A 25,460-nucleotide genomic window follows, 5' to 3' on the forward strand; every position below is an offset into this window, starting at 1 on the left:
TATTTCTTTCTTCTCTGATTGCCATGGTTAGGACCTTTCAAAACTATGTTGAATGGCAGTGGTGAGAGCAGACATCCTTGTCTTGTTGCTGATCTTAATGGGAATTCTTTTGGCTTTTCACCATTGAGAATGATGTTATCTGTGGGTTTGTCATATGTGACCTTTATTATGTTGAGATAGGTTCCCTCTGTGCCCTCTTTATGGAGGGATGTTATCAGAAGTGGGTGTTGGATTTTGTCAAAAGCTTTTTCTGCATCTATTGAGAGGGTGATATGGTTTTTATTCTTCAATTTGTTAATATGGTGTATTGCACTGATTGATTAATATATATTTAAAAACCTTGCATCCCTGGGATAAATCCTACCTGATCATGGTATACAATATTTTTAATGTATTGTTGGATTTGGTTTGCTAGTATTTTGTTGAGGATTTTTGCATGTATGTTCATCAGTGGCATTGGCCTGTAATTTCCTTTTTTTGGGGTATCTTTATCTGATTTTGGTGTCAGGGTGATGGGGGCCTCATAGAATGAGTCTGGGAGTGTTCCTTCCTCTGCAGTTTTTTGAAATAGTTTCAGAAGGATAGGTGTTAGCTCTTCTCTAAATGTTTCATAGAATTTCCCTGTGAAGCCATCTGGTTCTGGACTTTTGTTTGTTGGAAGTTTTTTAAATCGCAGTTTCAGTTCTTGTGATTGGTCCATTCATCTCTTCTACTTCTTCTTGGTTTAGTTTTTGAAGATTGTACTTTTCTAAGAATTTGTCCATTTTATTGGCATGTAGTTGCTTGTAGTAGTCACTTATGTTCCTTTGTATTTCTGTGATGTCCATTGTAAATTCTTTTTCATTTCTAATTGTGTATTATTGTATTTTATTTTTTGTTTTGTTTGTTTGTTTTTTGGTCTTTTTAGGGATGCACCCATGGCATATGGAGATTCCCAGGCTATGGGTCCAGTTGGAGCTGTAGCCTCCAGCCACAGCAACTCAGGATCTGAGCCACATCTGCATCATACACCACAGTTCCCAGCAATGCCAGATCCTTAACCCAATGAGCGAGGCCAGAGGTCGAACCCTTGTCCTCATAGATGCTAGTTGGGTTTGCTAACTGCTGAGCCACGATGGGAACTCCTTCTAATTTTATTGATTTCAGTCCTCTCTCTTTTTTCTTGATGAATCTGGCTAAGGGTTTATCAATTTTGTTGATCTTTCCATTGAACCAGCTTTTAGTTTCATTGATCTTTTCCATGGGTTTCTTTGTTTCTGTTGCATTGATTTTTGCTCTGATCTGTATGATCTCTTTCCTCTACTAACTTTGGGTTTTGTCTGTTCTTCTTTCTCTAGCTACTTTAGATATAAGGTTAGGGGGTTTTTTGAGCTTTTTCTTGTCTCCTGAGGTAGGCTTGTATTGCTATAAATTTCTTAGAATTTCTTAGAATTGCTTTTGCTTCATTCCATAGGTTTTGGATTGTTGTGTCTTTGTTGTCATTTGCTTCTGGGTATTTTTTAATTTCCTCTTTGATTTCTCCAGTGATCCATTGGTTGTTTAGTGGCATGTATTTTAGTCTCCATGTGTTCGTGGGTTTTTTTGCATTTTTTTCTTGTTGATTTTTGGTCTTATAGCTTTGTGGTCAGAAAAGATGCTTGATATGATTTCAATTTTCTTAAATTTACCGAGGCTTGATATGTTGGCCAGAATGTGACCTATCCTAGAGAATGTTCCTTGTGCAATTGAGAAAAATGTGTATTTTGCTGCTTTTGGATGGAATGTTCTATAAATATCTACTAAGTCCATCTGGTCTAATCCATCAGTTAAGGCCTGTCTTTCCGTGTTGATTTTCTATCTGGATGATCTGTCCATTGCTGTAAGTGGGATGTTAAAGTCCCCTGCTATTACTGTGTTATTCTCAATTTCTCCTTTTAAGGTTGTTAGCAATTTTCTTATATCTTGAGGTGACCCTGTGTTGGGTGCATATATATTTACAATTGTTATATCTTTTTTTTTTTTGTCTTTTCGGGGTCACACTTGTGGCATATGGAAGTTCCCAGATTAGGGGTTAAATCAAAGCTGCAGCTGTTGGCCTTCACCACAGCCATAGCAACTCCAGATCCGAGCCGAACCTGCAACGTACACCACAGCTCACGGCAACGCTGGGTCCTTAACCCACTGAGCAGGACCATGGATCAAACCTCTGGACACTAGTTGGGTTCATTACCACTGAGCCGCAAGGGGAACTCCCTGATAACTTTTTATGGAGAGGAGCGAAGTCAGTGGCTGCAGTTTTTCTGCTCTCACTACTGTTCAGATCCTCCCATAGCAGTTTGTCTGCATTTATATTTTAACATAGGCTTTTTTTAAAAATTCAACTTTTTTTTTGGTGAGGGAGTTTTGCCATTTGTGAAGTTGCTAGAAATGATCACTTGCTGACTAGTGTTGCCTGATTTTAGTTGCTGTGTTCTACTGGAAGAGCAAAACAGAATAGGAAATCCTCTAGTACATTTCCTGAAAATTTTTTGTTATTTCTTTTTAATTCTTTTATTTCTCTTTTAGGACTGTTGTAGCAGTTTTTCTTTTTTTTCCACGAAAACCTTTTTAAGACCAAAACTATATATATATCTACTTAGGTTTACCATATCTTACTCTACTTTTTAGATTTTTTTTTTTCTTTTTCTTTTTCCCTTCTCCATTCTTTGCGGAAATGGTTCCTTACCCTCACTGCTCATGAGCTGTATCTGTGGAGCTTGAAAAAAAAAAAAGACTAGGTAATAATTTCCTGTACTGGAAAGAATCACTGAACTAGGATTAATTTTTCTCTTATTCTGTTCTGAAGACAGCTTAAATCTTAGCTCCAGCACTGATTGTATTCATCTTATAACTAAGATGCACCAAGATAAGTAATGAAGGGATAAACGATGAATAAAACGTGTTTCTGATCTCAACAAAGTAGCGTATAGACATGAAAAACAATCAGTTTTAGAATATCAAATTCTGACTTCAAAGCAGTTCTGCTTGGGTGGTCAGTGAACTCATCGTAGAGAAAGTTTGTCATTTTCTATGAAGAGATTGTAGGAAAAACAAGTTTTGAGGGGTACTGGGAAGAGGTAGATTAGAAGTTAATTTTTCAACATGTTAAGTTTGAGATGCTTATTAGTTATCATAGTAGAGATGTTCAGTAGGTAATTTGACAAAAAAAGAGTCTAGAATTGAGAGGACCAGAGCTGTATTGAAAAATTGGGCCTTTGGAATTCCTGTTGTGGCTCAATGGGTTAAGGACCCAGCTAGTATCCATGAGGATGCAGGTTCGATCCCTGGCCTTGCTCAGTGAGTTAAGGATCCAGCATTGCTGTGAACTGTGTTAAAAGGTCATAGATAGGGCTGGGATCTGGTGTGACTGTGGCTGTGGCATAGGCTGGCAGCCATAGCTCATATTTGACTCCTAGCCTGGGAACTTGCAGCTGTGGACGTTAAAAAAAAAATTGGGGCTTCATCAGTTCATATTTGGCATTTGAATCCACATGTTTAGATCACATCACCTGGGGAGTAAATCTAGCTAGAGAAAAGAAAACATCTAATACTTTGGGGGATATGAAAAATTAGCCAAGGAAAATAATGTAATATCTGACTATAGAAAAAATTAGAAACATCTACCATATCTTCTCAAATTTCAACATGGGTCATTTTGTTAAAGTTTGGTAGATCTGAGATGAAGCCTGAGATTCTGCTACTCTGAAACTTCCAGAAGATTATGCAGCTGTTAGTTTGTGGACAGTGCTTTGAGTAGCAAGACTTTCTCTGACAAGAAACATAAAGTAGAAAGAAGAAAAGACTGCCACGTTTGTAGGATAATAAGGATTAATACCCAGAATAAAAGGTGTCTATAAATCAAGAAAAAAATAGAAGAGAGAAAGTATATGGATAGGGAATTGTCCAAAAAGAAATTTAAATGATCAGTAGACATGAAAAATGCTCAACTTTCTGGGAAATACAAATTTGAAATAACAAGATCACCTTACTCCTTAAGATTAGGAGTAGTCGCCAAAGTGGGTATAGAGGGAACATTCCTGAATATAATCAAAGCCATTTATGACAAACCCACAGCAAATATAATCCTCAATGGGGAAAAACTGAAAGCCTTCTCACTCAAATCTGGAACAAGACAGGGATGCCCACTCTCACCACTGCTCTTCAACATAGTTTTGGAAGTCCTAGCCACAGCAATTAGACAAACAAAAGAAATAAAAGGCATCCATATAGGAAGAGAAGAGATCAAACTGTCACTGTATGCAGATGATATGATACTATACCTAGAAAACCCTAAGGACTCAACCCCAAAACTCCTTGAACTGATTAATAAATTCAGCACAGTGGCAGGATATAAGATTAACATTCAGAAGTCAGTTGCATTTCTGTATACCAGCAATGAAACATTAGAAAAGGAATACAAAAAAAATGATACCTTTTAAAATTGTACCTCACAAAATCAAATACCTCGGAATACACCTGACCAAAGAGGTAAAGGACCTATATGCCGAGAACTATAAAACCTTAATCAAAGAAATCAAAGAAGATGTAAAGAAATGGAAAGATATTCCATGTTCCTGGATTGGAAAAATCAATATTGTGAAAATGGCCATCCTACCCAAAGCAATCTACAGATTCAATGCAATCCCTATCAGATTACCCATGACATTGTTCACAGAACTAGAACAAACAATCCAAACATTTATATGGAACCACAAAAAACCCAGAATCGCCAAAGCAATCCTGAGAAACAAAAACCAAGCAGGAGGCATAACTCTTCCAGACTTCAAGAAATACTACAAAGCCACAGTCATCAAAACAGTGTGGTACTGGTATCAAAACAGACAGACAGACCAATGGAACAGAATAGAGAATCCGGAAATAAACCCTGACACCTATGGTCAATTAATCTTTGACAAGGGAGGCAAGAACATCAAATGGGAAAAGGAAAGTCTATTCAGCAAGCATTGCTGGGAAACCTGGACAGCTGCATGCAAAGCAATGAAACTAGAACACACCCTCACACCATGCACAAAAATAAACTCCAAATGGCTGAAAGACTTAAATATACGACAGGACACCATCAAACTCCTAGAAGAAAACATAGGCAAAACACTCTCTGACATCAACATCATGAATATTTTCTCAGGTCAGTCTCCCAAAGCAATAGAAATTAGAGCAAAAATAAACCCATGGGACCTCATCAAACTGAAAAGCTTTTGCACAGCAAAGGAAACCAAAAAGAAAACAAAAAGACAACTTACAGAATGGGAGAAAATAGTTTCAAATGATGCAACTGACAAGGGCTTAATCTCTAGAATATACAAGCAACTTATACAACTCAACAGCAAAAAAGCCAATCAATCAATGGAAAAATGGGCAAAAGACCTGAACAGACATTTCTCCAAGGAAGATATACAGATGGCCAACAAACACATGAAAAAATGCTCAACATCGCTGATTATAAGAGAAATGCAAATCAAAACTACCATGAGATACCACCTCACACCAGTCAGAATGGCCATCATTAATAAATCCACAAATAACAAGTGCTGGAGGGGCTGTGGAGAAAAGGGAACCCTCCTACACTGCTGGTGGGAATGTAAACTGGTACAGCCACTATGGAGAACAGTTTGGAGATACCTTAGAAATCTATACATAGAACTTCCATATGACCCTGCAATCCCACTCTTGGGCATCTATCCGGACAAAGCTCTACTTAAAAGAGACACATGCACCCGCATGTTCATTGCAGCCCTATTCACAATAGCCAGGACATGGAAACAACCCAAATGTCCATCGACAGATGATTGGATTCGGAAGAGGTGGTATATATACACAATGGAATACTACTCAGCCATAAAAAAGGATGACATAATGCCATTTGCAGCAACATGGATGGAACTAGAGAATCTCATACTGAGTGAAATGAGCCAGAAAGACAAAGACAAATACCATATGATATCACTTATAACTGGAATCTAATATCCAGCACAAATGAACATCTCCACAGAAAAGAAAATCATGGACTTGGAGAAGAGACTTGTGGTTGCCTGATGGAAGGGGGAAGGAGTGGGAGGGATCGGGAGCTTGGGCTTATCAGACACAACCTAGAATAGATTTATAAGGAGATCCTGCTGAATAGCATTGAGAACTATGTCTAGATACTCATGTCGCAACAGAAGAAAGGGTGGGGGAAAAAAACTGTAACTGCAATGTATACATCTAAGGATGACCTGACCCCCTTGCTGTACAGTGGGAAAATTAAAAAAAAAAAAAAAAAAAAAAAGATTAGGAGTAGTTTAAAAGTAGGAAAATACCCAGTGTTGGTGGGATTGTGGGGCAAAGAGTGGCCTCATACCCTGTGAAAAGGAGAATGGTTTTTCCTCTTGGAAGACCATTTGGCATATTGACTTTTTTATTGTGCATATCCTTTAATCCAGGAGTGCCTCAGTATTTAAAAGGAAAACTTGTACCTTTGCCCAGAAAGGCAGTTCAGAGCTATTCATTGAAACATTATTTGAAGTTGATAAAAGTGAAATAATATAAATGTTTTCTAGTAAGGGAATTATTCAATAAACCAAGGGTCCTGATTCTCTTTGCTCATTTATTCTCCCTTGTACATTTTTTAGTTATCTCACTTTTTTCATTATAACTTGGAATAGTCTAAAAGTCCATCATTTCTGTTGTATGTATATGTTAAATACATTTTTGGTTACAGCTTAAAATTGCAAGTTTATATCGTTCAGTTTAGCGAGATCTCCCTTATACAGTGGTGTCATTTGCAAAGCACAGTGGTGAGGTTCTCAAACCACTCAGATAAATTGAACTCATTTTTCATTAAGAAAAAAAAATCTGACTTCGCACTTATCTTAAAATAAACTTATAACATGTGCTTGTACTAACACCACTAAACTTCTAAATTCTCAGCTCACTGGATAAATGGATAAGGCTTGAAGCCTTGCTAAGAATTTGTTTCATTAATAAAATAAGGTCTTGCTCTTAATTTTCCCCGCTTTTTGTCAAGGGATTTTCCCTCTTCTCTTGTTTGTTAGGTGCTTTGAGATTTATACAGCTCAGAACAGTGTACCTTAGTAAGATTTAAGATGGATAAGAACTTTGCCTTTCTTTTATAAAATGGAGAATTGCAAAGTGGTGATTATTATTATTATTATTATTATTTTTGCCTTTTTGCTTTTTAGGGCCGTACCTGCGACATATGGAAGGTCCCAGGTTAGGGGTCAAATTGGAGCTACAGCTGCCAGACTGCACCACAGCCACAGCAACACAGGATCTGAGCCACATCTGTAAGCTACACCACAGCTCAAAGCAACACTGGCTCCTTAACCCACCGAGTGGGGCCGGGGATCAAACCCACATCCTCATGGATATTAGTCAGGTTTGTTACCGCTGAACCACAATGGGAACTCCTGCAAAGTGGTGATTTTAAAAGAAGCAAGGTAGAGGAGAACTAGTTCTCAAGCAGATCAATCAGGAAGAGTACAAATAGACACTGAAGATCTGGAAACTGATACTCGTGAAATTGTCCATGTCTCCCTAGCCTTAGGTTACCATTGAAGTTTAAAGACCATTGAAATAAGCAGTGTCATAACAATATTACGAAATGAGTGTATCTATCTATACTTAATACAGCCATTTGAAAGGATACTTATACAGCCATTTAAAAGAAGTAAAATATATTGATATGGAAAGAATTCCTATGGCATGTTGTTCAATGAAAAAAGCAAATGCTAAAAGTATTTACATATATATGTGTGTTTGTATATTTTATATGTGTGTTTATGTTTTTTATCTGAACAAAAAGATATTGAAGAATGCATACCAAACTGTAAACAGCATTTACCTTCTGCAGGGGTCCAGGAGTGTGGGGAAGGTGAAAAGAGATTTTCATTGCTTGTTCCAGAGTACTTATGTTATTACTTGAATCTTTTATGGTTGAGAATATATTGTATTACTAGTGTAGGAAAAATTTTTAAATTAGTTTAATAATAAAAGGGGGAAAAACCACTATCCTAAACAATCTCTATGCTCTAAATTTCAGGGAACACTGGTAGTAACTGCAGTATTTTAATAGAATTATTAAAATATTTCTAATGCATATTCTAAATGATTTTTACTTAAAATTTTCAAAAATATTTTTTAGGTATGGAATATCAAACAAATGATTAAATTGACACAAGAACATATAGAGGCCCTATTGGACAAATTTGGTGGGGAGCATAATCCACCTTCAATATATCTGGAGGTAAGCTTTTGAGTGTCATGTCTGTTGTAATTTTGAAAAGAAGAAATGAGCATCTGTGCTGATCAAATTGGTTATTTTAGGGAGTGGGATTAGAAATAGATACGGGAAGAATTAGCTTTGTCTTTATTGTACTTTTTAATCTTGTTTCACTTGTTAAAATAAATATGTAGTATTTTGTAATATGGATAATGTCAAAACTAAAGGAGAAGTTGTTAATAAACTTCAAAATGGTACTCTGGTAAGATAAAAATTTTTTAAAGAGAGAGAAGGCATTCTTTGTGGAGGTTAAAACTAGTTACTGCATTAGAAAATGAGGAGAATTTTGTGAAATATCTTTTTTCAGAACAAATTCCCCCCAGATAGATTTGTACTTTCTTATGGGTAAAATTTACAACATTTAAATAGCTCGAAATTGCTTAACATTACTGTTAATAGTGTCTTTTTTTTTGTTTTCTGTTTTTGTTTTTTGGTCTTTTTAGGGCTGCAGCCAAGGCATATGAGCTTCCCAGGCAAGGGGTCGAATCCGAGCTGTAGCTGCTGGCCTACGCCACAGCCACAGCAACACGGGATCTGAGCCATGTCTGCAACCTACACCACAGCTCATGGCTATGCTGGATCCTTTATCCACTTAGGGAGGCCAGGGATTGAACCCACATCCTCATGAATACTAGTCTGGTTCACTAACCACTGAGCCATGGCAGGAACTCCTGTTTAATAGTGTCTTAAAGGATTTCCTGTTGGGTCTCAGGTTAAGAACCCAGCTAGTGTCCCTGAGGATGCAGGTTCGATCTCTGGCTTTGCTCAGTGGGTTGCTACAAGCTGCAGTGTAGGTTGCAGACGCAGCTTGGATCCCACATTGCTGTGGCTGTGTCCCATGTGGCCGTGGCATAGGCTGGCAGCTGCACCTCCGACTTGACCCCTAGCCTGTGAACTTCCATATGCTACCAGTGAGGCCCTGAAAAGAAGAGGGGAAAAATGCCTTAAGGCTTTTGTATCAAGCCTTGAACATTGTAAATTTATAGATTAGTCATTGTTTTTAATCCTATTAGATAGTAGTTGCTATTTATAATCACAGATAAGCTTTCTTGGTATTAGTTTCCTTATGTAAGTCACTCAGGTTCCACAGCAAGGAAGCTGTTACGGAATCTTAGATATTAGATGGTCAGACGCCACAACCCACTCTGCTGCCACCACACACTCTCCTGCCTGTCTCTGTAAAAGCTGGCTCCAGCTGTAATCACTAGACATATAGGGAGATAACCCTAAATTAGAACTGGTCAGATTACCACATGCCTTCAAATGCCAGAGATTTTTAGACATGGACTTTTAGACTCCTAAACAAAAATTCTACTTTAGTAATCTAATTATTATTAAAGGGCAAGTTAAATCTTCAGTATTTCAACAGGAAGTAAGTTTGCATTTCTAAAATAAACTTGGAAGTTTGGGAGTTCCCATCATGGCTCAGCGGTAATGAATCTGACTAGTATCCATGAGGACTTGGATTTGATCCTTGACTTCATTCAGTGGTTTAAGGATCCAGCATTGTCATGAGCTGTGGTGTAGGTCGCAGATGTGGCTCGGATCCTGTGTGGCTGTGGCTGTGGTGTAGGCCCACAGCTGCAGCTCTGATTCAACCCCCTGGCCTGGGAACTTACATATGCCATGGGTGTGTGGCCCTAAAGAGACAAAAATAAAAAATAAAAACTTGGAAGTTTGGAAATAACCACTGATAAACTGTTTTCTTCTACTTCTGGCATATCCCAGAGCACTCTGCCAGTTAGTGTCAGTGCTAAGTAGAAATCATACCTCTGAATGCTAGATAGTATACTTGCTGACATCCCATACTGTCTTTTTTATTTATATTTGTGAGGAGGATGAGTAGAAGGGTCAGAGGAGGCAAATAGTCTTGTTGAAAAGAGTAATTCTTTGTTTATGATAATGAGACAACTTAACCAGCAGTTCTTCTGCCAACCACTTTTGTGTCAGGAAACTTTCCCCATCATGAGATGTAATGTGTTTGCAGCAATAACCATGTTTTATATATATATATATATATATATATATATATATATATATATAGCAGGGATTCACTGCCCCCTCCACATACGTATTCTTCAGGCTTTTTACTATTTGAATTACATCAAACCAGGACAGTACATAGCAAGCTATAACTCACAGCTATATCATTAGCATGTAGGTTCTTACTCTCAGGGACTGACATTACACAGTTTCTCTGTAGAAGGCAGTATGATACTGTGGTTAAGATGAGCCATGGAGGCACACAGACCCTGTGTTTGAATTCTAGCTATGCCTTAATTTCTGCAGATAGGTTACCTAAACTTCCTATATCTTACTTCATTGTTAAAATGGAAATAATATCACAGGTGGGAAGAGTGCCTGCTAAACATTTATACTTTTCTAGACACTCAGGATATATCAAAAAACAAAACAACCTCCCCTTCTCCACACACACACACACACACACACACACACACACACACACACACACACACGTGTCTCTGCATTCAAATAGCTTATATTTTGATCAGGGTAGTTACAGAAAATAAATATATAAATGAGTTAAAACATTGAATTTATTACCATTTGTTTTACTATGAAAAGGAGCCTTGGAGTTCCCATTGTGGCTCAGCAGGTTAAGAACCCGACATAGTGTCTGTGAGGATGCAGTTTCGATCCCTGGTTTTACTCAGTGGGTTAAGGAACAGGTGTTGCCACAAGCTGTGGTGTAGGTTGCAGATGCAGTTCCGATCTGGTTTTGCCATGGCTGTGATGTAGGCTAGCAGCTGCAGCTCCAATTTGATCCCTAGCCTGTGAACTTCCCTAAGCTGTAGAAATGGCGGGTCCACTGATGACCCACTGAGACCCACCATTCTCCTTTTTAGCTCTGTGAATTTTACTATTCTAGGAACCTCATATAAGTGGAATTATACAGTATTTATGCTTCTGTGACTGGCTTATTTCACTTAGCATGATGTCTTCAATGTTCATCCATATGTAGGCATGGGCCCAAATTTCTTTCCTATTTAAGGCTGAATAGTATTCCATTGTATCTGTATATATCCCATTTTATTTATCCATTTATCTGTTGATAGCTACTGTCAGTGGTTGGTTGGTTCCACCTTTTGGTTATTGTAAGTAATGCTGATTTTACTTCTTTGGGATATATAACCAGAAGTGGAATTAATGAATCATGGTAGTTCTGATTTTAATTTTTCAAAGAATTGCCATACTCTTTGTTGTAAGTAGCTTCCTTTTGCATTCTCACTAAGAACACTTTATATCCTTACCAACACTTAACATCTGTGTATGGGTATGTGTTTGTACGTGCATGTGTGTATGTGTGTTTAATAATAACCATTCTAATGAGTATAAAGTGGTGCCTCATTGTGGAAATGCAAATTTCCAACTTTATTCTTCTTTTTCAAGATTGTTTTGGCTCTTTGGGATCCCTTGAATTTCCTCATGAATTTCAGGGTGGGATTTTTTTTATTTCTGCAAACACATTGGGATTTTGGTAGGGTTATATTGAATCTGTAGGTGGCTTTGGGTAGTATTGACATCTTAAGAGTCCTTAACTCTTAAATACAAATGGACAGTTAAGAATATCCAGATATTTGAAGAAAGATTTTAACAGGAGAAATAAAGGTAGAAATGGTCAAAAGGAACTCAGTGCATAGAACAGAAGAAAACTTGAAAATAACTATAATTAACATCAGAGATAAGATGTAGTAATCTGTTCTTGTTTCATGATTGTACTAAAGAGCAAAAGTAGAGAATAAGAAAGAGCTCTTGAAATTAAAATAGTAATTTAAAATAGTGTAGCAGACAATTTAAATATGTGTGTGTATATCTGTGTGTGCATGTAAATAAACAAATGAGGAGTTCCCGTCATGGCACAGCGGTAACAAATCCAACTAGGAATCATGAGGTTTCGGGTGTGATCCCTGGCATCGCTCAGTGGGTTAAGGATCCAGCGTTGCCGTGAGCTGTGGTGCAGGTTGCAGATATGACTCGGGTCTGGCATTGCTGTGGCTGTGGTGTAGGCTGACAGCTGTAGCTCCATTTTGACCCCTAGCCTGGGAACCTCCGTATGCCGCAAGTGTGGCCCTAAAAATAAAAAACAAAACAAAACAAAAAACAAATGATATAGAAAGTTAAGGAAATCTTACAAAAAGTAGAACAAAACAAAGATAGAAAATATTAGAAGAAAGATGAGGAAAATTACAGAATAAATCTAGGAGATCTATAAAAATTATAATTTTTTTATTTGCAAAAACCAAATATCAAGTTGTCCAAACAGGGTTTTATTTTTCCTCCCATAACAAGAAATGGGGGTAAATTATTCCAAGATTAGTTCTATAGTTCAAGAGCTCAAAGTTGTCAGATGCTGGGGTGGACTGCTGTAGTCCTTTTTGTTTTTTTTGTCATGACTGCTGTAGATCTGAGAATCTTATTCTAATACAACACCTCAAATCAGGAAGCAGAGATCACAGATGCTGTCTTGTGTACTGAGTTCTTTGAGGAGGAGGATCTTTCAAAGTACCCTGAAAGTCTTTACATCTCACCAGCCAGAATGGGGTTACATACACCCCTAGACTTTTGACTTTGCTCACATTTCCTGAAACAAGAGGCTGAGAAGTAAAATTTTTCCAGTGATCATAGTTTGACTTCAGATTACTTTGTACACTGGCAGATAGAATTTGAGCCATAGTTATTTCATTTCATAGCATTTCAAAAAACCCATTTGATGTTTTCATAGGAACATAAGTCTTTACCTAAACCTCCATTTCTTTCTTATAGCAATCAGTGAAATCAGTTGTATCACCATCAGAAATCCTCATGATTTTCTTTTTTCTATGTACTCATTTGCTTAAAAAACTAGCTTTTAAGTTGTTCTGTATGTTCCCCTGCTGGTGTATGAATAATCATTAACATTCTCTTGATTCCCTTGATGATAACGACAGTGAAATGAGCTATCATACTCTAAAGAATTTCAGATTTGTTTTTTCAACTTTCAATTCCAATCTTTTTTTTTTTTTTTAACAATCATACAAAAGAAGGAAAGATGAACTTCCCCTAAAAGTCATGCCCCATAATTTCTTTTTTCTCCCAGTTCTTCTGATTTACTCATCCAACAAATAAGTAGGTTTTTGATGAGAAAGAATGTGGGTAAGATAGAATGTGGAAAAGCTAGGTGCTTTTCTAGTAGTAGATTCTTCTTTCTGGACCTGATGTATTGGATTCTAGAGACGAAAGGATAAAGTTTCTGGAATCACTTTACATATCTAGTGTTAAGATACTGACTCCTCCCGCTACCAGAGAATTTATATGTATGCTAGGGTCCCCCCCAGACAGATAATGGCGTTAAAGCGCCTAACATTTATTGAGTGCTTGCTATGTACCAGGCAGTGTTCCAAGCCTGTCATAAATAATTTAATCCTCTACCCTCCCTATGATTTATCATCTCATTTCCAATTGATAGATGAAGAAACTCAGATACAGAGGAGTTTGATAATAACATGATCAGAGTCAAACAGCTAGTAAATGGAATAGCCAGTAGTAAGTTTGAAGCCAGGCATTCTGAACTCAGAGGCGGTGCTTTTTTTTTTTTTAATGAGTCTTCTATGACTGCTTACCTTTTCCCCACATGTAGGTCTTTTTTATCAAAGCCTGTGCTCTTAATTGCTAGATCATTATTATGATGCTGACAGCCTTTCTGATCTTCAGTCTGTGTAGAACCCAGGATAATGCAGAGACATTTACCAAAAGAAATACTGCAATGAAAATACTGGAAGCTAAATGCTTCCTCCTTTTTCTTTCTTTCTTTCTTTTTAGGGCTGCACCCACAGCATATGGAAGTTCCCAGGCTAAGGGTCCAATCAGAGCTGTAGCTCTTGGCCTACACCACAGCCACAGCCACACAGGACCCGAGCTGCATCTGCAACCTACACCATGGCTCATGGCAACGCCAGGTTCCCAACCAACTGAGTGAATCCAGGGATCACACATGCATCCTCATGGGTACTAGTCAGGTTTGCACCCCACTGAGCTACAATGAGAACTCCCTAGATGCTTCTTATGGAATGCAGAACAGTTCATTAAATACCAGTTGTGGGCAATTTGAAAGATTTCATTGAATCTTGTGAGTTAAGTTCCATAAAAATAAATATAATGAATATTCTAATGATAAAATTTTTTTTATTTCACTGCTTTTTCTCATTACAGTTTAATTAAGTAGGTCCTTAATTTTCTTCTCACTGAATTGAGAAGTAGGAGTTCCCGTTGTGGCTCAGCAGTAGCAAAGCCAACTAGTATCCATGAGGATACTGGTTCAATCCCTGGCCTCGCTCAGTGGGTTGAAAGATTGGGTGTTGCCATGAGCTGTGGTGTAGGTTGCAGATATGGCTCAGATCTGGTGTTTCCATGGCTGTGGTGTAGGCCAGAGGCTACAGCTCTGATTCGACCCCTAGCCTGGGAACTTCCATATGCCATGGGTTGTGGCCCTAAAATGACAAAAAATAAATAAATAAATTTAGAAGTAATTCATATACTCTGAGATTCACTTTTTAAAGTGGTTTATAGTATATAAACAAAACTGTACAATCTTCACCACTCTGTAATTTCAAAACCCTTTACCCGTTAGCAGTCATTTTCTCCAGCCCCTAACAACTACTGGTCTGCTTTCTACTTTTTGTTTTGTTTTTTTGAGTGCATCACAGCATGTGGAAATCCTAGGCCAGGGATGGAAGCCACACCAAAGTTGCAGCCCAAGCCATAGCAGTGACATTACCAGATCCTTAACATGCTGTGCCGCTAGGGAACTTCCTACTTTCTAAATCTGTGGATTTGCCTGTTTGGACATTTTGTGTAAATAGAATCATACACAGTATGGCCTTTTGTGACAGGCTCCTTTCACTTTACATAATGTTTTAAAAATTTATGTTGTAGCATGTAGTATTCATTGTAGCATTCATTCCTTTTTCTGGCTAATATTCTATCCTGGATATATCACATTTTGTTTACGCATTTGTCAATTAATGGACATTTAGATTGTTTCCACTTTTTAGCTACAGTAAATAAAGCTACTGTGAACATTCATGTATAAGTTTTTGTGGTAGATACATGTTTTCAGTTCTTTTGGTATTATATTGTTTTATATGTGTATCCTTATTCTAGTATCACATGTATTGATTACTGTAGCTTTATAGTAACTTTTGAAATCAGGAAATGTGGATCCTCCAACTCTATTCTTTTTCCAAGATTATTTTGGTTATTCCAGGTACTTTGTGCTTCTCTTTGAATTTTAAGATTAACTTGTCCATTTCTGCAGAAACACTGGGAATTTGATAAGGATTTGTTGAATCTGAAGATCAATTTGAGGAGTATTTTCATCTTAATAATATTAAATGTTCTTAAAATCTTTTTTTAAGTTTAAAAATAAACAAACTATACTTCAATTAAAAAAAAGAATCCAAAAAAATTAAAAAATAAAAAAGATCCATTGAAAATAAGTAAATAACATGAGCTGTCCCGTGAACTACTTTACTATTTCAGAGTCATGTCAAAAACTCAGCTGGAGTTCCCGTCATGGCTCAGCTGTTAGTGAACCTGATTAGCATCCATGAGGACTTGGGTTCGATCCCTGGCCTTGCTCAGTGGGTTTAGGATCTGGCATTGCCATGAGCCCTAGTGTAGGTTGCAGAATCGGCTTGGATCCCAAGTTGTTGTGGCTGTGACAGGGCACTGGCTTCAGCTCCCATTGGACCCCTAGCCTGGGAACCTCCGTATGCCGTGGATATGGCCCTAAAAAGGCAAAAGACAAAAAAAAAAAAAAAAAAAATTCAGCTATGTAATGTAGTAACAGTAATAATGATAATAAGAACTAGTACTACTTATTACTACTGATAAAAATATTTGTTGGGTTTTTGCTGTGTGGTAGTTTCTGTAATAACTCCTTTTACTAGTATTATTTCACTTAATGCGCACAAAATTTTTTCACAGATGATTTTTTTTTTTGAAAAGCCACATATAGGAGTTCCCTTCATGGCTCAGTGGTTAACAAACCCAACTAGGAACCACGAAGATGGGCATTCAATCCTTGGCCTCGTTCAGTGGGTTAAGGATCTGGCATTGCTGTGAGCTGTGGTGTAGGTGGCAGATTGAGGCTCAGATCCCACATTGCTGTGGATGTGGCGTAGGCTGGTAGCTGTAGCTCCAGTTCAGCCCTCAGCCTGGAAACTTCAACATGCCTCATGGTGCAGCCCTTAAAAGAAAAAAGAAAAGAAAAGCCACATGTAAAAGAGTGTGGTAATACTCTAAGGGAAGTGAGGAGAAAATACTGATTTTGCATTTTATTAAGCAGAGCTTTGAATTAGGCTTTGAAAAATAAGTAGGTTTTTGATGAGAAAGAATGAGGTTTTATAAAAAAACCTGCCTGCTGAGGGAATATCTGGTTTCTGTAACTTGTTGAATCCCTAGAGGAATTTTGGTTGATGGTGTCGTGGTGCTTGAGGTGTGTGTTCATGTGGAAGGACTTGCTCACAGGACTTGCAGGGTAAGAAAACAGAGGAAAGGGCTAGGGTGGAAGATAGAAGAGAAAGTGCAGATAACGGTGAACCAAGAAATGCCTCTCTAGAAGAGCTACCACGCCAGCAAAATTGAGAGCAAAAGAAGGGATGGGGAAAGAGGTGGAGAATTGCTTGGACAAAGAAGCTTTTATTTGATACCTTGGATCTTCAGAGAAAATTTGAAGTTAATGCTTTTTTCTGAGTGAATCAGAGTTGAGGATGAAGTTAGAAGCAGAAAAGCATAGAAATGGTTGGAGTAAGTGTTGTGAGGAATGTTAATATGAATTAAAAATCAGTAAAAATTTTCAGACAGTGGTGTGAAGGACTAATTTTCATGAATTGATAATGGAACTAATTGGCCCAGTTATTGTTCTTCAGCAGTGTTTTGTAACCTGAGAAGAATGGAATAATTGAATGATAGGATTTACCCAAAGTTGGTGTTTGACAAGCAAGTTGGTAAAATAATTAACCAGACAGTCCAAGATGTTACCATTGGCATTGTTGAAAAGGTGAGCCAGAAAGTGTAGGAAGTAAAACAGCAAAGAAATCTGAGAAACTCTAAGGGATTGATACTGACCATGAACCAGATTAGTGTGGTAGTGAGGTTGAAATTTAAGAAGGTGGAATCAGTGTGTGTGCACAGGGGTGTGGGAGGTTCTAAATGGAGGTCTTGTCATTATTTGGAAATCTTTTGTAAAGAACTGTTTGTATCTTTGGATCTTGGAGGTGAGTGGAAGTAAGTGCCTTTATAGAGAAGAGGTTTGGAGAACTTTAAGACAGGAATGATGAAAGAGTAATCACCATGCACACTGAATGCAGCAAGGATAATGGGGTGAAATGAGCCAAGTCAGGTATAGAACAAGGTAGGCAAGTACCATGATAGATTGCAGCTATGAGCATGGAGAGAGGTGGAATAAGTGTTTTGTACTTTAAGATGAGTTATTGGTAAATGCTGTGAAATAAGAGATTGTAATCCACAGTGGAGGGAACAGTATTATTAAGGCTAACATTTTGATAAAAAAAATAACATTCAGAATATTTGTTTACATTTGTATCTTTTCCTTAGCCTTACTTTGTTTTTTGTTTTTGTCTTTTTTCTTTTTTTTTTTTTTAGGACCACACCCGTGGCATACGGAGGTTCCCAAGCTAGAGGTCTAATTGAAGCTGTAGCCACTGGCCTACACTACTGCCACAGCAACACCAGATCCGAGCTGCATCTGCCACCTACACCACAGCTCACGGCAATGCCAGATCCTTAACCCACTGAGCAAGGCCAAGGATCGAACCTGCAACCTCATGGTTCCTAGTCAGATTCGTTTCCACTGCGCCATGACGGGAACTCCTTCTAAGCCTTACTTTGTGTACTAAATGTACTTGCCCAGATGATAGTAAATGGGAATATTTGATATATGCAAAGCGGAATTTTTGTCTCCCAGGCTGCATGTATAATAATTACTCTTCAAAGGGTAGGGATTGTATTGGTCTTTCTATCTTTTTTTTTTTTTTTTTTTCTGTAGTTTGAGCCCCAAACAGTACCAGGCACATGTATGCTCAATATGTATTTATTCAATGATTTAAGGCTCAATAAGAGGGGACCATATTGAAAGAGATGCCCTTAAGTAATTAGCCTGTGGAACTGAAAGTTACGTTGAAATACAGCTTAGAAAATTTTGAATTGATTTGGTTACAATGCCCTGAAATGTTTTACTGCATTGGGCAACTGTTAGATTGTAAAGGAGAAAGCATTTTGATGTAGTTTAGGCTCTTTATGTTAGTAGTTTATTTTGGTATTTTCCCTCCCCTACATCCCAGAAATCCTATGGTAAGATCAAGCTTATCAGGTGTGGTGGCTGATATCACAATGAAATTTCCCTTTTATTCTCTGCTTTTGATACTTCTCCCTTGCTTATAGAATGTAGTTCACACTTCATAGCATAGTATATATATACACTCTCTACAACTGGTCCTTTACCCACTTTTCCGGGCTTATTATTTGAGTTCCTGTTCTTAAATTTCACAAACATCTGTTGATCCCTTGATAGGTATTGTATGATACTCAGCTGTACTACTCCATAGTTTTCTTCAGTCTTGAAATTTCTTAACCTCCTTACTTTGTTACAGAATTTCTCCTGTACTACACAGTACTCTCTTCTCCCCACTTAACTCTATTGAAATGCTAATTTAAGCCCCCTTCTTTCCTTACTCCAACCTTGCATCAGGAACATTCTTTGTTTAGTTCACAACACGTATGCAAATTAAAATGTATCCATTTGCTTCTTTGCATTCTAGTAATAAACTCCTTGGATGCTGGGAAATGCCATTGTTTTAATCTGTGTTTCTCCTTTATGGCCTTTCATAAATGTAGTATTGCATCTATTTGGGGTAGTAGGGAGAAATGATAATCCACCATACTACGCCACAGCCACAGCCATGCTAGATCGAGGCTGCCTCTGCAACCTATACCACAGCTCATGGCAACGCCAGATCCTTAACCCACTGAGCTAGGCCAGGGATCGAACCCGCAACCTCGTGGCTACTAGTCGAATTCATTAACAGCTGCCCCACGACGGGAACTCCTCTCTGTTCTTTAGGGAAAGAAAGGTGTAAGACAAAGAGATGACTAGTCGAATTCATTAACAGCTGCACCACGACGGGAACTCCTCTCTGTTCTTTAGGGAAAGAAAGGTGTAAGACAAAGAGATGCATGAAACTTTATATGTGTACAACTTTTCTGGAAACAAATTAATTTTTAGTAGATGGGATATTTATCTTTGATGCAGTACTTTATCTCAAGTTAGATATATAGTTTGGAAGAGAAATTGTGGCTTGACCAGAAAATTGCAAATACTTGTTTTTAAAAATTAATATTCATGGCTATTGACATATACGTGTGTCTGTTTCTAGATGTATTGTCTTACAACAAAAGATTTATCAGTTTAAAAGTAAAAGTTCTGGAGTTCCTGTTGTGGCTCAGCTGAAGTGAATCTGACCAGCATCCATGAGGATGCAGCTTCAATCCCTGGCCTCGATCATTGGGTTAAGGATCCGGCGTTGCCTTGAGTTGTGGTGTAGGTTGAAGATGCGGTTCCAACCTGGCGTTGCTGTGGCTGTGGTATAGACCAGTAGCTACAGCTCCAATTTAACCCCTAGCCTGGGAATCTCCATAGGCTGTGGGCGCAGCCCTAAAAAAAAGGATCAAAGAAAAAAAAGTAGTTCCTCTTGTGGCTTAGCAGAAATGAATCCAACTAGGAATCATGAGGTTGCTGGTTTGATCCCTGGCTTCACTCGGTGGGTTAAGGATCTGATGTTGCTTTGAGTTGTAGTGTAGGTCGCAGACACGACTCAGGTCTGGCGTTGCAGTGGCTCTGGCGTTGGCCTGCAGCAACAGCTCCAATTTGACCCCTAGCCTGAGAACCTCCGTATGCCACAGTTGTGGCCCTAAAAAGACAAAAGACAGGAGTTCCCTTCATGGCGCAGTGGTTAACGAATCCGACTAGGAACCATGAGGTTGCAGGTTCGGTCCCTGGCTTTGCTCAGTGGGTTGACAATCTGGCGTTTCCGTGAGCTGTGGTGTAGGTTGCAGACGCAGCTCAGATTCCTCGTTGCTGTGGCTCTGGCATAGGCCGGTTGCTACAGCTCCAATTAGACCCCTAGCCTAGGAACTTCCATATGCTGCGGGTGCAGCCCCAGAAAAGGCAAAAAGACAAAAAAATTTTAAAAAATTTAAAAAATAAAACTTTAAAAAAAAAAAAAAAAAAAGGAGTTCCCGTCGTGGCGCAGTGGTTAACGAATCCGACTAGGAACCATGAGGTTGCGGGTTTGATCCCTGCCCTTGCTCAGTGGGTTAACGATCCGGCGTTACCGTGAGCTATGGTGTAGGTCGCAGACGCGGCTCGGATCCCGGTTGCTGTGGCTCTGGCGTAGGCTGGTGTCAACAGCTCCGATTAGACCCCTAGCCTGGGAACCTCCATATGCCGCAGGAGCGGCCCAACAAATGGCAAAAAGACAAAAAAAAAAAAAGAAAAAAAAAAGACAAAAGACAAAAAAACAAACAACAAAAAATGTAAAAGTACTGATTTACAATGCTGCTAACACATTTTTTTGGTAACTTGTAACACAAATCCCTGTTAGCTAGATGAGAGAGAGATAATAATCAAAAACTTAAATTTCACATTTCTTTTTGTTGCTGTCAGGAAAAAGTCCAGATTCAATATACGTTTACTTTATTTTATAGGCCTATGAAGAATACACCAGCAAGCTAGATGCCCTCCAGCAAAGAGAACAGCAGTTATTGGAATCCCTGGGGAATGGAACTGATTTTTCTGTTTCTAGTTCTGCATCAACGGACACCGTTACATCTTCTTCCTCTTCTAGCCTTTCTGTGCTGCCTTCATCTCTTTCAGTTTTTCAAAATCCCACAGATGCATCACGGAGCAACCCCAAGTCACCACAAAAACCTATTGTTAGAGTCTTCCTGCCCAATAAACAGAGGACAGTGGTGAGTCAACTTTTAATATCATCATTGCCTTTTCTTTGTACTTTTCCTTTTCAGAAAGACTTGTTGAAAATGTAGTGTAATACTCGGTGGTCATGTAAGTGGAAGCATCCATTTCAAACAAGAATGGATAAGGCATAGTTATTTGGTGCCCAAGTCTGTGCTCCTTAGCTGGAACAAATTGCATTGTCATTAGGGTCAGATTTGACATTTAAAGCTGTCTGCCAGACTTGAACCACACTCAAGTCTTAAGTACTAGTTTAGAATCAATCAGAATCTCAAGACTTCACCTTGTTTGTTGTCTAACATATGTCAGGTAAGATTCATTCTTTGCACTTGAGAAATCCCTATTTGGATTTATTATCAAATGTTGGATTTTTAGTGTGCTTGACATTTTTCCTCTTATTTACGTAACTTTTGATTTTTGGTCATTAGTCTCATTATTGGAACACAGTACTCTGTAAGTAACATTTAGTGCAGAGAAATCTGTAGGATTATTATAGATGGTCTATAATCCTCAAGTGCAACAAGTAGTACTAGTGGACGTAAGTGAATAATTAATCACTAATATTTTTTATAATGTATATGATTGCTTTTGATACTAATAAAAGAACAGTTGAGGACTTCCCATGCGGCTCACAACATAACTACTCGGCGTTGCTTCTACAGTGGCTGTGACTCGACCCCCAGCCTGGGAATTTCCATATGCCACGGGTGCGGCCACAAAAAAAAAAAAAAAAAAAAAAAAGTTGATTTCCAAATACGACCAAAGTCATTTTTAAATGTGTGGCCTCAGCATTAGTAGTAATGCTGCTTCTTCATGGAAAAACTTTGCCGACCTGTGCTGTAGTGGCCTCCAGTGAGGTCAGTTTGTCACCCTGTGCAACAAAGGGATGTGAATGTCAGTGTGTGGAAATACAAGACTAGGCCTCAGCCAGTATCACAGAGGGAGTCGGAGCTCAGATCCTCATGTAAATCTGAGTCGCTGAAGAGCTTTACCTTCAGCAGAATGACAAATTAGAAGAAAATCTATTCACCAGTACACATAAATTACAGTGAAATTTGTCTGACTTTGCCAGGGCTCCAAATAAAGGGTAGAGATTCCCTTATGAATTCTTAAGTGTAAACCTCTTCTTATCGTAGTGTGATGGTCATGATTATATAACCTGCATTATTGAGGAATTCTCAATCCAAGAAGTTAACATAACTGGTCCTGGAGTAGTAATAGCACTCAGGCACTGGGCAGAAACAAATGTAAAGCTTCCTTTAGCCCATATAGGTCTCGTGAAATTCACATGGATAATGCCTCAATGACAAGGTCAAAATATCAAGTTATAATAGGTAAGGAAATCGTATACCATCAGTGTTTTAGAAGACTTAAAAAACAGCAGAATTAGACTCCCAAGAAAGAAGCAAATCGAATTTCTAGGTGCCCTTAAAATTTAAGACTCATTGGATGGGGAATTCCTGTTGCGGCTCCACTAGGATCCTTGAGGTCGTGGGTTCGATCTCTGACCTCACTCAGTGGGTTAAGGCTCTGAGTTGCCATGAGCTGTGGTATAGGTCACAGACACAGCTTGAATCCCGTGTAGCTGTGGCTGTGGTGTAGGCTGGTAGCTACAGTTACAATTCAACCCCTGGCCTGGGAACTTCCATATGCCATGGGTGCAGCCCTAAAAAGACAAAACAAAACAAGATAAAATAAAATACTCAGTGGATGACAGTTATCATCTCTGAAGTATTATTGCTAAAAATGGTTGTGCTAAATGTTAAAACTTCTGGACCTTCCAGTTTATAAGAAGCACAGTGGTTAGAGGAAAAAGTTAAGCACTGTGATGAAGCAATTAGGCAAATTTAGAAGGCAGGCCTTCTATAAAACAAACAGCCTGGACTCAAGTCATGGAGGATAAAAAAGTTATTCTACACTAAATAAGACTAAAGAGACAAAACAGCCAAATGCGGAGTTCCCCTCGTGGCGCAGTGGTTAACGAATCCAACTAGGAGCCATGAGGTTGCGGGTTCAGTCCCTGGCCTTGCTCAGTGGGTTAACGATCCCGTGTTGCCGTGAGCTGTGGTGTAGGTTGCAGACGTGGCTCAGATCCCGCATTGCTGTGGCTCTGGCGTAGGCCAGTGGCTACAGCTCTGATTCGGCCCCTAGCCCGGGAACCTCCATATGCCGCGGGAACGGCCCAAGAAATAGCAAAAAAAAGACCAAAAAAACCCTCAAAAAAACAGCCAAATGCAGTGTGTGGTCCTGGTTTGGGACCAGGGTGAAGAAGAGCTATGGAAGTCCTTGAGATGGGAAATGTTGATTGTTGATCGAACATGTTATTATGGAATTATTAGTTTTAAGTGTGATAATAGGAATGTTATTATGTAGAATATCTTTATTCTTAGGAAATACATGCTTAAATATTTAGGGGTAGATATTCATGAGGCCTACAATCCCCTTGTCCCTTTTGTTTTTTATTTATTTATTTATTTATTTATTTATTTATTTATTTAGTCTTTTTAGGGCCACAGCTGTGGCATGTGGAGCTTCCCAGGCTAGGGGTCAAATCAGAGCTGTAGGCCCTGGCCTACACCACAGCCACAGCAGTACCAGATCCGAGCCACATCTGCAACCTACACCACAGCTCACGGCAACACCAGATCCTTAACCCACTGAGCAAGGCCAGGGATTGAACCCATAACCTCATAGTTCCTCGTTGGATTCATTTCCGCTGAGCCAAGACGGGAACTCTCCTTTTTTGAAATAAAACCTACATGTGGTGAAGTGTGCAGATCTCAAGTTTACAGCCCGGTGACTTTCATGTAATTGCTGTGAAGATCAAGATACAGAACATTTCTAATGTTTGAGAGTGTTCTCCTGTGCTCCCTCAGTTCAGTCCCCACCTTCAAGCATAACTACTATTCTGAATTCTATCTCAGTCAATCCATTTGGAATTTACTTTCAAACTGTACAATGGAAAACAAAATGTTAAAGAGAGAAAACAGATATGAAAACATAATTTTAGAACCCGAGAGAATTTGGATGTTAATTGTACCATTCCTTCTCTAATTTTTTATGTTTGAAATTTTTTGTAATAGAGTTGGAAAAAATCAAACAAATTAAAACAGAAAGTTAAAAAGAAATAGTTGTCACCAAGGAAGAAAACTAATGAACATATTGATGCTGATTTGAGGAAGTAGCAGAGTAACACTTTAAATAAAATATCAGTGTGTCAAGTTGGTTACGGTGTATTACAGAGCAAGTATTAAAATGCTGTATAAGAATTAAAATATTTAGGAGTTCCCATCGAGGCTCATCGGAAATGAATTTGACTAGTATCCATGAGGACGCAGGTTTGGTCCCTGGCCTCGCTCAGTGGGTTAAGGATCTGGCATTGTTGTGGCTATAGTGTAGGTCGCACATGTGGCTCAGATCTGGAGTGGCTGTGGCTGTGGCATAGTCCAGTGGCTACAGCTCCAGTTCAACTCCTAGCCTGGGAACCTCCAAATTGCCACAGTTGTGGCCCTAAAAAGACAAATAAGTAAACAAATAAATATTTATTTAAAACTCAACAGATGAGGTAAAAAGTAGATGGAATTCAGCTGAAGAGGGAGAATTAGTGAACTCTAGGAAGCAGGAAAAGTTACAGAAAATATAAAAGACAAGTTAAGAGACATGAAGGGCGGAATGAACAGTTTAATTTATGCCTCAAAGCAGTTCCAGAAAGTGAGAAGACTAGAAATAAAGGAGAAGAGCAAAATTAAATGAAATGATGGCTCATCTTTTTGAAAGACTGAATCTAAGTATTTGAGAAGAATAAGCTTTAAGTTAAATAAATTTGAATCCATACTTATTAGATAAAGGAAAATGAAAGAATATTGTTTCAGAAGCACTTAGGGAAGTTCCTTGTGGCACAGCAGGTTAAGGATCCGGCATTATTTGCTACAGCAGCTTGGGTCTCTGAGGCGCAGGTTTGATCCCTGGCCAGGGAACTTTCAAAACAAAATAAAAATAAAGTAAAAGCCCTTAAGAAGAATTACCTTAAGAGAATAGTAATCAGATTATAGAAAAAATTGCCTCATAACATCTATAGATATCAGAAGA

The 25,460-nt window shown here is 38.5% G+C and overlaps 1 protein-coding gene across 9 annotated transcripts in view; it reads left to right on the forward strand.

The window, feature by feature from the left end:
- Window positions 1-25,460, forward strand: part of BRAF (B-Raf proto-oncogene, serine/threonine kinase) — a 174,596-nt gene that overhangs the window by 64,422 nt on the left and 84,714 nt on the right. For all 9 annotated transcript variants that reach the window (XR_002340233.1, XR_002340234.1, XM_021078584.1 and 6 more), the window contains exons 2-3: window positions 8,180-8,281; window positions 21,104-21,367. Coding sequence is in view for 7 of the 9 variants with exons in the window: in XM_021078584.1 (XP_020934243.1) it covers window positions 8,180-8,281; window positions 21,104-21,367 (366 nt within the window). In the remaining 2 variants the exon portion in view is untranslated. The remainder of the gene's footprint in view (window positions 1-8,179; window positions 8,282-21,103; window positions 21,368-25,460) is intronic.

This window comes from Sus scrofa, chromosome 18 (assembly GCF_000003025.6).
Source record: "Sus scrofa isolate TJ Tabasco breed Duroc chromosome 18, Sscrofa11.1, whole genome shotgun sequence".
Lineage (NCBI taxonomy): Eukaryota > Metazoa > Chordata > Mammalia > Artiodactyla > Suidae > Sus > Sus scrofa.